Raw genomic sequence first — 13,083 nt, forward strand, 5'->3', positions numbered from 1 at the left:
CGTGCTAGCTAGCAGACAAAAACATTTAAAGATCACAGATTCATTTTCACAGAACAAGTAATTCAGGGTTAAGGTGAATCTGAAACATCATGAATTTATAATTGGCACAGTTTTTTTTTTTAACAGGGAACCCTTAAGTAGTCAAACTAACTTGTGTACTTTGAGCTACCTGCCTAGTCAAATATTTGTTATGTCGTAGTTCCCAAAGACAAAAGTGTATAAAAATATGATTGTGTATGTACGTGTGAGATTTATCTGTACACACAGAGACCTCACTATCTTCCTGACACCCAGTGTTGGGACCAGGCTGCCAACACAGTTGCCATGGGGAAAGCTGTTCTTTCCTTGTTTTACTCTTTGGGTTTTCAAATGACCTAAATAGCTTTTAGTACAATAGTCATGGTTGAAGACAGTTTTGAACTGCTTTTCTTAAAGTATTTATTTTACACATACAAAAGAAATTATCAATCTAGTTTTAGTATTCTTTTTTTCTTTTAAGAAAATTATATTGGTCTGTGAAATTCAAATCTGAAAAATATTATAGCTGACTAAGAATTTGGCAAATTGTGGCAAATCACTAGAACTCTTGGAAAATACCTAAACAGATTTGCCTTTAAAAGCAACAAAAAATATTGTCACATGATGCTCAACAAGAGTATGTTTGCTTCTGAACAGGTCAGTGCTCAGCGCCATATATTTCACATGCATTGTGCGGCCTAAACTGAACAGTAATATATATTGTTGTTGTTGATCTTCAGAAGCCAGAAATCAAGTGGAGTTAATTTTTGTAAGATACTATATTCAGCAGATAGCACAGCCGAGTTTTAATAGGAGTCTGAATCCTGAATGTTTCAGGATTTAAGTAGATGACTGTCTCCAAAAATCTTCCAGTTTGTGGTAAAAGACAAAAACTGAATTAAGATTTTAAAAGTGAGATTTTCAACAAATAAAAAGACCAGCCGGGCATGATGGCACATTCCTGTAATCCCAGCACTTAGGAGGCTGAAGCAGGTGGATTGTTGCAAATTCAAGGCCAGCCTGCGCTACAAAGTGAACCCAAGGCCAGCCTGAATTGCATAATAAGACCCTGTCTCAAAAAGACCAAAAATAAATAAATAAGCCAAAAGATTATATACTTTTATGTTGAATCTTTATTTCCTAGAGAAAGGAAAATAAAAAATCCTCATAACTTATATTTAAAGTTTTAAAAAATCAAATGTAAAACTCAATAACTAGTTTCTCTTCTATCATAGCAAATGTAAGTGCAGTAGAATATATCATTGCAAGTAGAAAAACATTTCTATATTGTTAATATACATTGGTCTATCAAGAATGAATGTTAGTTACAGACTTCATAACTATGGCTTAATCAAATCAAGACTGATCTGTGTCATACAACAAAAAGCCCCAATAGGAACGGTAGCTGAGAGTGCTTATAGATCTGTGTGAAGCCGACCTTGCCTTCTCCTTAGCCAATTGTTGCTTCAGCTTTAGTCGCCACATCTCCATGGAAAGAAGAAGGTGGGACTCGTATGGCAGCTATATACAACTCATTCTGTCAGACTCCTAAACATTATACCTCATTAGCCAATCTCGAGTCAAATTTGTGTCCCTAAAATTGCTAGAGAATTTAGGAAAATAGGGAATAACATTGTCATATTTGGCTTGTAATGTGAGTCGGCCAAACTCTGACCCCATTAAAAATTGAGCTATCCTTGTGTAAATAGTGTTTTATTGGAAAACAGTCATTGTACTTTTATGTGCTATCTGTGGCTGTCTTCATGCCAAAGTGGAATAGCTGAATACTTGCAGTAGCTTAAAAATATTTATTTTCTGGCCTTTTACAGAAAAGTTTGCTTGATATCTGTCTTAAACCAACCATGATCCATTGTCTGCCTATGGTGATGATTTGGATATTTGGGGCTGAGTGGGTTTCCGTTAAGCAAGGAAGAAAGGGAAAGGGGAACTATTGGAAAGAACAATATGTAAAGTATGATCAAAAATATGGTTTGTGTTTAAATTGTTAAAAATCATTATAGTAAATGACACCTTACCATTGGTCCCCCTCAGGGTACTCCCTGCATACACTGGAAACATGCTTATCCCATTGTTCTTCGCACTTTCTGAAGCAGCTCTGGAAGTCCTCTTTTTTTTTTTTTTTATTATCTTCAGTTATACTGTAATGGCATGGCTATCTTGATGTCCTGAATTGATTCAAAAGGTTTACCATTCATGGTCACTTTGACTTTAGGGCAGAGCCAGAAATCACAGAGAACCAGATCAGTGCATAAGGTGGATGAGGATACACTATCATATTTTTATAAGCTTGCTCTATCATATTTTTATAAGCCTGCTTTTCTCTTAGATGACACTTAACAGCAGCATTCACCATGTTTCTGATTAGACCTTGTAAAGACATGCACAAAACAAAGGCAAAACAGGGAACATCACAATCCCTGACTTGAAATTATAGTATAAAGCTACTGTGATTTAAAAAAAAAAAAACAGACCCAAAGACCAGTGGAACAGATTAGAAGATGCAGAAACAACTCGACACATTCAGCCACCTTATCTTTGAAAAAGGCGCCAAACACACTCGCTGGAAGAAAGACAGCCTCTTTAATAAACGGTGCTGGAAAAACTGGCTCTGCACATGCAAAAGATTAAAATTGAACCCATATCTTTCACTATGTACTGAACTAAATTCAGAATGGATCAGAGACCTAAATATTAAAACAAATATTAAATTTGCTGGAAGATAGAAGACATTGAAGACATTGATGTAGGCAAAGACTTTATAAATAAAACCCTGATTACGCAGGAATTGTCACAAAGAATCAACATCTTGGATCTCATCTTATTCAAAAGCTTTTGCACAGCGAGAGAAAGCACCAACAGAGTGAAGAGACAACCCACAAGGTGGAAAAAAATGTTTGCCAGCTGTTCCTCAGACAAAGCATTACTATTGGGAACATATGAATAACAAAAAATAGACCTCACAAATTTAAGGACCCAATCCAAAAATGGGCATCTGAGATGAATACAGAATTATCAGATGAAGAAATGCAAACAGCAAATAAATACATGAAACAATGTTCAACTGGTCATTCGAGATGCACATTAACACTACACTGAGATTCCACCTCACTCTGAAAAGAATGGCTGTCATCAAGAAATCAACCAATACCGAATGCTGGCAGGGCTGTGAGGGAAAAGAACCCTTCTCCACTGTTGGTGAAAGTGTAGACTGGTGCAACCACTGTGGAAATGGATTGGGGACCCCATTTGACCTATATTCCCCAGAATTCTGAGTATCATCTCAAAAGAATTAAAAGCATCGTACTACAGTCATACATGTGCATCTATGTTTATAGAAGCACAGTTTGTAATAGCTAGATCTTGGAAACAACCTAAATACCCATCAGCTAAAGAATGGATAAAAAAAGATGTTATACTTTTATACAATGGAGTACTACTCAACCGTAAAGAAGGATAAACTGAGACTTTTGTAGGTTAATGGATGCAACTAGAGACCATACCCATAAGTGAAATAAATCAGACTCAATGTGCAAACACGATCTAGTTTCTTTAATGTGAAAAGCTGAAATAAATATATTGTATATTATATATGAAAAATAGTTAAGGTAGTTATACTAATTTCTGTTAGTTCATTGAAAAGTTTGTGCTAATATGTTTTGGACAATTAAAGACAGATATCTGATACTCTTGAGTAACTAAGTTAAAGATAACAATATGCAATGTATTAACCATTGTTACTATCTTGTTTTGAAATTTTATTTCTTTCTCTTTAAAATTAAAAAAAAAATGACATGAATGAAGACATCCACAGCTGATTGCACAGGTATCCGCAATGATGGTATAAGTGTATTCAAAGGGAGCAGGGGAGTATAGCGAGGGGTGAGATGGCAGTATGTCTTTTACTATAATAAGTTTTTAAAAATTTAAACATTCACTGCATTTTTCAGTCACCCTTTTTATGTCACAGGTGATCATCAAGTTCAATTAATTATGTGCAAGACTTGAACACATTAATATATTTTCTGTTTGCAATGACAGGGTTACCTTAAACATATAATTTTTTCCACTCCATTTTTCTTGTAAGACAACTATGTTCATGTAAATTCACTTACACTTCACACATGTATAGCATCAAATTATTGACAACGTTGAGAGAGCTCATGACCAAGAAGGACCTCAGAACACTGACCAGTAAAGGACTAAGAGACTTGAGTGCATATTTTATTAATTGTTACTTTCCTTTAACTGTTTATCGTAGGTTCTTGCATACACTGAGGGACTTCACGGAAAATGGATGTTCAGTGAGATACGCGCTGTATTTTCAAGACGTTATCTCCTTCAAAACACTGCTCTGGAAGTATTTATGGCAAATCGCAGTAAGTTCTCTTACATACTTTGAGTGAACAATGGGCTTGTGTTTGGCTACTAGTCATTTATTAGTCATACTAGTCATTTACTAGTCATATTGTGGTATCCTTTTTTATTCCACTGTATTTCTCTTTGGTATGCTATCACTGAACAAAATTACATGATTTCTTAAATTGATGGTTACTTTTCCTGTGGTTTTCTAAATTGTGTTCTTTTCTTCTTACCACAGCCTCGGTTATGTTTAATTTCCCTGATCAAGCAACAGTAAAAAAAGTTGTTTATAGCTTGCCTCGAGTTGGAGTTGGGACCAGCTATGGACTGCCACAAGCAAGGTAATTATATCATATTACACATTATCTATGGTTTGTTCACATATTTCAGTCTCAGTGTTACGAAATGTAAATGTGGTTGCATCATTTTAATTATTCCGAGGATCAAGAAATTTTCTTTCTTTGTGGACTATTTATAGGAAAAGAGGTTATAAAAACAGGTCTCTTGAGAATGACTAATTAAGGTAGAATTTTAACACAGATCTAAATGAGTAAGTAAAAACTTGGTCTCATATCATAGATATAATCATAAAGGAAGAAATTTTTCCTGTTAAAACTTACAGGAAACAAGCCGCAAGCCTCAAAATGTTTGTGATTAATTGTTGCATAATAACATATAAATTATGCTTGGGGGGGGTCTTTTTTTTCTTTGCAGTATTGGGGATTGAACCCTGACCTTATATGTGTTAGGCAAGCACTCTACCTCTAAGCTACATCCCTAGCCCTTTTAAAATGTTTTTAAATTTCGAGACCGAGACTTACTTACTCAAGCTGGCCTCAAATTTGGCAATCCTCCTGCCTCAGCCTCATAAGTAGCTTGAACTGTAGGCATGCATCACTGCTCTTGGGTCTAAATTATGTTTTTAAAACTATCCATAAATTTTTTATTGAAGTAATAAAACTCTTAGACTTTACTGAGGTTAACAGCTGTTAATCACGGTATAGTTTTTAAATACTACTTGTAGGGGTTTTTAGCTCTCTTGCGCTCTCTGTCTGTCTGTCTCCCTCTCTCTGTATGTGTGTGATTGTGTGTTTAATATATTTTTTCTGGGGAAATATTTCCATTTATTTTAGCTTTTTTAAAATTAAAAATAAAAGACAAAATGAAACAAAAACAAATAGAAGAAAATATTAAAGACCAGAAAACACAATCCCTTATCAAACTGTCAACATCATTTTTCATATAGATTAACATTTTGATTCCTACATTTCTGTAAAAATAAAAAAGACTCAGGATAATCTAAACAACTTTGATAAAGGAACAAAATTAGAGCTCCAAACCTCCCCAGTCCCACGATTTATCCCAAAGTTACACCAGTCATGACAAAACAGCATTGATATCAAGGTAGACAAACCACCAAAATAAAGTCCTTCAAACTAAAGTACCAATATAAAGTCTCAAAATAGATACCCATGTAACAGACGTTTGATTTCTGGCAAAGGTGCAAAAGCAATTAAGTGGAGAAAGGATTGCATCCTCAGTAAATATACTGGAACAGCTGGATGTCCACATGCAAAAACCCTTATCGCATATCAAAAATGCCTTAAAGTATCCAAAAGTCAGCTTGGAATGGCTCACAGTGGGTTAAAGTGAAAGCAGGTGTGGCCTGAGTCATTGCTTGGCTGACGTGAGTTTCTCTGGGACAAAATACATGTTTTTTCCTTATCATACTAATGAAACAATGCAGTGACTATGCATGTGTGACGTTTATTTCATTAATAAGCATGTTTTCAAGGCACATCCATTTGCCTAATGAAAATGTCCAGTTTATCATTCTTTATGGCTGAATAGTATTTCATTATATAGAAACATCACATCTTTTATATCTGTTCCTCAATTGATGGACATTTAGATTGTTCACAAGATCTAGCTATTATAAACTGTGCTGCTATAAACATGTGTGCACATTAATATAAAAGATATTGAGTTAAGATAATGGTAGTTTTAGGTCCACAGATTCAGTGACATCAGGACTCTTAAATCAGCTTTGTGTTCACAAAATCTCCACTACTATTTCAGATACCACGTCTTCACACAACTATGCAAAAGTATGAAAAAGATACAGAGAATTTCTCCTTAAGCTTCTCTGTTTTAAGGAGTATTTTTCTTAAGACCTCTGGTATCTTGTAAGTCCTGTTGGCTGGCATGGGATCAATTTCCCACCTCTTAAACAATGAGGACTAAGTTTGCTCACTTACGCCTGTGAGTTTCTAGAATTTATGAAAAATATACCTCTGACTTCTTGTCACATCTTAACTGCAAAACAAGAGAGTTTCTGTTGAGGAAAAAAACAGGGAGTAGACAAACAGCAGCATAAGGACAGTATCCCTGAGGGCTGTTGCTGGGTCCTACCTGGGCGGAAAGGAAAGCCAGTTCTTTGTGTATCTTAACTACGTTACAGACATTTTACAGACAGGGCATGTGTTTCACTTCTCTTTTAATCTATAGCACCCAGCACAGGGCCTAATTGCAGAAGTGTTTTTTAAGTGCTATTCAACTGGAGTTCCCTTGTATTACATCTTATCTGTTCTCTTAAAGCTTGCAGTGCAAGAACAATTCACTGACGTGTGTGGACATGCTCAAGATATTTGCTAGTAGAATGATAAGATTAAAGTAAGACATTAGTAGATGAAGTAGTTATATAAAATATAGGTCAAAGAAAAACCCATTTAATCTATCAAAGAAAATGAGGTTAGTTTTGCAAGACTTGTTCTTATTGAATTGAAGCTGACTCAGAGTAGTCGCTGTTTCCTTTCCCTAGTGCTTGCAAACTATTCGTTTAATCATCAATTCAAGAATTTTTCCAGGAAGGAACATTAAGAACTCACTAAGAGCTCTAACTTTGTCATTTTTAGAGGTAATCTCCTGCTTCCTCACATCTTCCTCAATGACCATCATTTCTAAGATCACTGAGAGGCCTTCTAGCTGGGGTGCGCCATTTCCTGCGGTGCTCTTGGGCTTGTCTGAACCTGAATTCATTTAAAGCAGCCGGGAGTTCTTTTCCTGTCTTCCTTGCATATTATGAGTCTCATTCTTTTTTAAGCACATTTGGTCTCTTTTTTTTTACTTTTAGAAGATTGGCATACTGGATAGAAAAACTGAATGCAAAATAAATTATCAATAATTTTTCTTCATTTCATAAAGCCATCCTATCTTTGTTTATTTCCTAAGACATGCAGTCTTAGAACTGGCAGAGTACGTTGGGGAGGAGTGTTGAACGTAGGCTTAGACCTGCCACTTACAGACTGAGTGACGATAGGAGAGCTTAGTATTTAGCGGGAGCTCAGTGCTGGTTGAAGAATGAGTAACGCTAGGCAAGCAAAATAGGGGCAATATCTTTGCAAAGACATTTGAGAGACTGCGAGAGGCTAAAGTAAGATACTTTATAAACTATCTCCATGCATGTTCACACATACATACGGATTAAGTAGACAAGTAAATAGATATCCATTGATAAGCATGCACTTACATATTGTATGGACTTTAATAGAGAATTGTGGAAGAAGGGATGGCACCTGTTTCTTATAGGTAAAAACTCTCTAGTGTCTTAATAAACCACAAAAAATGTCTAGAAATACATTCTTTCTTTCCATTCTTCACATTTGATTTTATCAGTTAAACAAACTTACTTTTCTTTAGGGAACTCTAAGCCAAAATCCTAAGATACTAATTTTAGACAACAAAACATTATCAAATTCAAATGCAGGCATACTACCAGAATAATTGACTCCAGAATCATTTTAGTCAATTCTTGGGCAAGCCCACCAAGAAGATGGATCAAATTACAAATCAGATCCTTGCCTACTGAGCAGTGATTTAGAACAAAAGAACTATTTCCTGTAAGCTAATATAGACTAACAAATGCCCTTTAGTTAATTAATGTCATGCCTCTTTTTTACTCACTATTTCCCGTGATCTACAAACTGTACTTTGTGTTTTAGTTCATAATTATTTCATTTAGTTCTTAAAACAACTACAATCCTAAAGCAGTGAGATTCTTATCTCATTTTACAAGTAGGAAAACTTAGATTTAGATGAGTTATGCATCTTTTTCACATTCTTAATTCCTACTCCATGTCCTTTATCAAGATAACTAACATGATCCTTAAGACGATACCTTTCTCAGTGACAAAGAAATCACTATTGGCAAACACATGTCCATTTTCTAGACCTCATACTGATTACTACTCTTTGGTTAATATATTTTCTATCAAGTCAGTCACTCAGTTTATTTAGCACTTTACTAGAGTGTTCATTTACAAAGAATATACCCTTTATTTATAAAATTGATGAATTGAAATGTACTATGATACATAATATTTTTTCCAATCTTTTTTTTTTTTTTTAAATTGGTACCGGGGATTGAATTTACGACCACGCGCTTGCAAGGCAGGCACTTATGCCGCTGAGCTAAATCCCCAGCCCCGATACATAATATTTTTTAACCTATAAGTTTCAGTATAGCATTCATTCTTTTCAATGACATTTTTGTGAAAGTGGTGTTGGATGGTTAAGGAGTTACACAACAGAAGTTCCATGAAAAAGTGGAATGCCACAGGGTAGATGGAGGGAGTAGTGTCAGATGTGATTACAAGGTTTGAGAAACATCACTGCTCCACAGGTGCAAATACCCCATTAGTAACTGTGATCAAGGGTAAAAGACAAGTGTTATTTTTCTTGCAGTGTATGAGTGTTTATTTTCAAATAGTAACTTCATTGTTAAGATGTTCTCATTATCTGTTTTGTATCGCTACACAGAATACCTGATACTAGAGACTCTATAAAAAAATGAGGTTTATTCAGGTCATGGTTAGGGGACTCAGAGTCCTAGATCAGGTGGCTTCGTCTGTTCAGTTTCCACCAAGGGCCCCATGGCTACATCACGACGTGGCAGAGAAACGGAAAAGGAAGTGGTGAGAAGGGGCCAACCGTAAGAAATGGCTTTGCATTACTGTAACAACCTGTCCTCTTGAGAACTAACGCATTTGTGCTGTGGGAAGCATTAGTCCCTTCCCAGGGCAGTCCACAAGGCCTCACTTCTTAAAGGTCTCCTATTTCAACACCACCATGCAACAAAGCAAGCTTCTCACACATGACCCTTTACGGGACAGTCACATCAAATCCAAACCGTAGCAGACATTAACTAATTATTGAGTTATGTAGGCTACTCCTTAATAAATAGAACCATTAAGTATTTCTCCTAGCCAAAGAGCACCTTAAAAAAAAAAAACTACTGAGATTTAGTACTAAGAATACCATTAATTTTTAAACTTTGTTAACATTCGTTGATCATTTTAGAATCTCAGTATCTCTGCCATACTTTTCAGGCTCTACTAACTTTTGTTACTTTTAGATAAATATTTTAAACCTGGAAAATATTATAACTTGAAGTTTCATGGTTTATGCCTTAAAGCAATTATAATTCCCTATTTGTCTTAGTTACTTTTTAATTGTTGTTGAGACAAAATACCTGACACCAAAAGTTAGGAAAAGAAAAGTTTCTTACAGTTGTTGGAGGTTTCAGTCCATACTCAGTTGGCTCCAACCAGAAGGGTAGCATGGCGGGCCACCATTCATGGCTGGCTGCAAACAGCAAGAGAACCAGCAAGGGAGAGAGAGACAGGCACACTTTCTTCCTGCCTTTACTTCGTATCCTGGCTCGTCCCCTGGGCAGGTAAAACACTCACACCACCCTAACCACCAGTCTGAGACAATGAACCAAGTACAAATGCTAGATTTGGTCAAGTCCATAATTCATGAGGCATGGGGGCCACTGACGTAAATAATGACACCATCTTCTGGACCTGTATGTTTTTTCAGAGGTCTCCATTATTTATAACTTCATTATGATGCAGGAGAAATGTAACTCCCACCCTGCTAGATGTCAGATATGCTAAATTCATGTATTTCAAAATCAAAGAATGAATTCCAAAAGACAAAAGGAAGTTAAGAGAAGGTCCCAAATCAGTTGCCACCAAGGCCTTTGTCAGGGATAATTATACAACAAAGTTACAATAAGATTTTGTGTATAGCTAATATTGATCCAGTAGGGAAGCTGGACATGTAGCAGTGACTGACATCAACCTGGGCTTATCTGTGACATTTTTTGCAAATAGATGGGTCCAGATGTTCTGGTCACCCAACCAGATGTCTGATGCATATTTGGACTTAATGGGCCAGGTGATACTAATTATAGTATAGTCCTAAATTGTGCTTGTCCCTTAGGGAAGTGTGCGTGTCTGGCCATTGCATCTTTATCTTGGGGTTTTGCCTTCTCAGATGTGCTTCCAGCCGCATTCTGTGTCTTTACTTTTCTGTTGACTTCCTTGAGAGCGCAGTATCTCTCTGGCTGCCTATTACTTTCTGTCTGGTTTAGCTGCCTGTAATAGTTAGAGGGCTGTGTACTGTGTGGCTGTAGGCTGTGCATGTGTGCACACTGTAGGCATGGGGTAGGTGTAAAAAGTTTAGTGTCAGCCACGATTGTTAAGTAAGATTTAAGTCAAATGTCTGCAAGCAGACACCTCATTCAATAAATACCTACCTAGTTTATTGGCATGGAATAAATTTTCTAAATTGTTTAAAAATCACCGTTTCTCTTAAATGAGAAACCATATCATAAATAAAGAGTAAACAAAAATAATAAACAAAAATAATAACCCCTTCTCAAATGTGAAGGGGATCAAGAAATGAGAGGAAGCAAAGAGAATAAAAGGGGGCTGGAGATTTAGCTCAGTGGTGTAAGTGTCTGCGAGGTTATGAGTTCGATCCCTTGTACAAAAAAATAAGGATAAAAGGGAAGTAGTTTGTGTACATGTAGCAGCTCTGCAGAAAGAATGTGAACACAGTGTACTACAAACATGTACTAGCAAAAAAAGCAAGAACCTCTCAAAAAACCCCACCTTGATTTTGATTATGGCATTCTTTTGCATTCTTGTTTATTTATAAATACACCTCTCCAGATACAGTATTAGAAATAGGATTGCTCAACAGCCAGCAGCATATTAAATGCCAAAACCTGAAAGCCTTTACCCTAAAATCAGGAACAAGACAAGGATGTCCATTATCACCAGTCCTGTTCAACATAGTGCTGGAAATACTAGCCGAGCAATTAGATGAGAGAAGTTAAAGGAATAAGGATAGAAAACGAAGTTAAATTATCATTATTTACAGATGGCATGATACTCTACATAGAAGATCCCAAAAGCTCCATTGAAAGACTCCTAGGTATAATAAATAAATTCAGTAATGTAGCTGGATACAAAGTCAACACTCAAAAATCAATAGCATTCCTATACCCTAACAACAAAATCACAGAGAGAAGTAAGAGAACTCACACCCTTCACAATAGCATTCAAAAAATGAAATACTTAGGAATCAATCTAAAAACAGAAGTAAAAAACCTATTCAGATGTTCAGCATCATTGGTCATTAGAGAAATGCAAATTAAAACCACACTGAGATTCCATCTCACTCCAGAAAGAATGGCCAGGATAAAGTACTGTCAGTGACAATCCTGGAGGATCTTCAGGGAAAAAGGAACTCGCCTGCACTGTTGGTGGGAGTGCAGACTGGTACAACCACTGTAGAGGTCAGTCTGGAGATTTCTCAAAAAGCTAGGATTGGAAGTTCAGTTTGACCCAGCTATTCCACTTCTGGGCATATTCCCAAAAGAATTCAAAGCATCGTATCACAGTGATATATGTCCACCCATGTTTATAACAGCACTATTTGTAATAGTCAGATCTTGGAAACAACCTAAATGCCCATCAGCTGAGAAATTGATAAAAAAGATGTCGTACTTTTATACAATGGAGTACTACTCAGCTATAAAGAGTGATCAGCTGAGATATTTATAAGTAAATGGATGCAACTCGAGACCAAACTCATAAGTGAAATAAATCAAACTTACATGTGTAAATACCGTATAGTCTCCCTAGTATAAGAAATGGTAAGAGTACATAAAATACAAAATACTCAATAAATACAGTGAAAGGATAAGAATCTGCTTAAGGGGGGAAAATAATATGTCAGGGAAAATGAGGAAAAAGAAAAAGGAAGGAAAAAATATATAAAATTATATAAACGCACAAGGTAGCTAAGATGATTGTGCTTCAAATTCTGTAAGTTCTTGGAACAAAAAATTGCTATTCATAGGATTGGAAAAATTGTACATATTATTGTATGGTGATCTGAGGAACTCTTGAAGATCATTATGTAAAATAACAACCCTGTTACACTCCTACTACCTTGTTTGGACAGCCTGTTTTGTCAGTGTTTTGGGCTCTTTGCTATTGTTATTTGTGTGTTTTGTTTTGTCTTTCCCTCTAATACAAAAAGGATAGGTGTACATGTACAGGCTCATACATGCATAGAACTTCTCCTAAACAGTTTATGAGAATCAATTATATAATACACAATGAAATGAACAGCTACTTCCAAGAAAAAGAGACACTATGTTATCCAGTGCTGATTCCATAGTATCATGCTGTGAAATCCAGCAATATTATTATTCTTTGTTCAGAATGGTTTTAGTCTGTTTTGTATTGTTTAATTTCAACATACATGAAGGTATGGACAGCTATTTTGAAGAGAACAAGAGAGACATTATAGCATCCATTGTTGATT

The 13,083-nt window shown here is 35.9% G+C and overlaps 1 protein-coding gene across 10 annotated transcripts in view; it reads left to right on the forward strand.

The window, feature by feature from the left end:
- Nbea (neurobeachin) overlaps positions 1-13,083 on the forward strand; it is a 673,150-nt gene that overhangs the window by 552,908 nt on the left and 107,159 nt on the right. For all 10 annotated transcript variants that reach the window (XM_063232848.1, XM_063232849.1, XM_063232852.1 and 7 more), the window contains 2 exons: positions 4,298-4,415; positions 4,637-4,739. In XM_063232848.1, coding sequence (XP_063088918.1) covers positions 4,298-4,415; positions 4,637-4,739 — 221 coding nt within the window. The remainder of the gene's footprint in view (positions 1-4,297; positions 4,416-4,636; positions 4,740-13,083) is intronic.

Source organism: Cavia porcellus, unplaced genomic scaffold (assembly GCF_034190915.1).
Source record: "Cavia porcellus strain 051 isolate PalLab524CR breed Dunkin Hartley unplaced genomic scaffold, mCavPor4.1 scaffold_21, whole genome shotgun sequence".
NCBI lineage: Eukaryota > Metazoa > Chordata > Mammalia > Rodentia > Caviidae > Cavia > Cavia porcellus.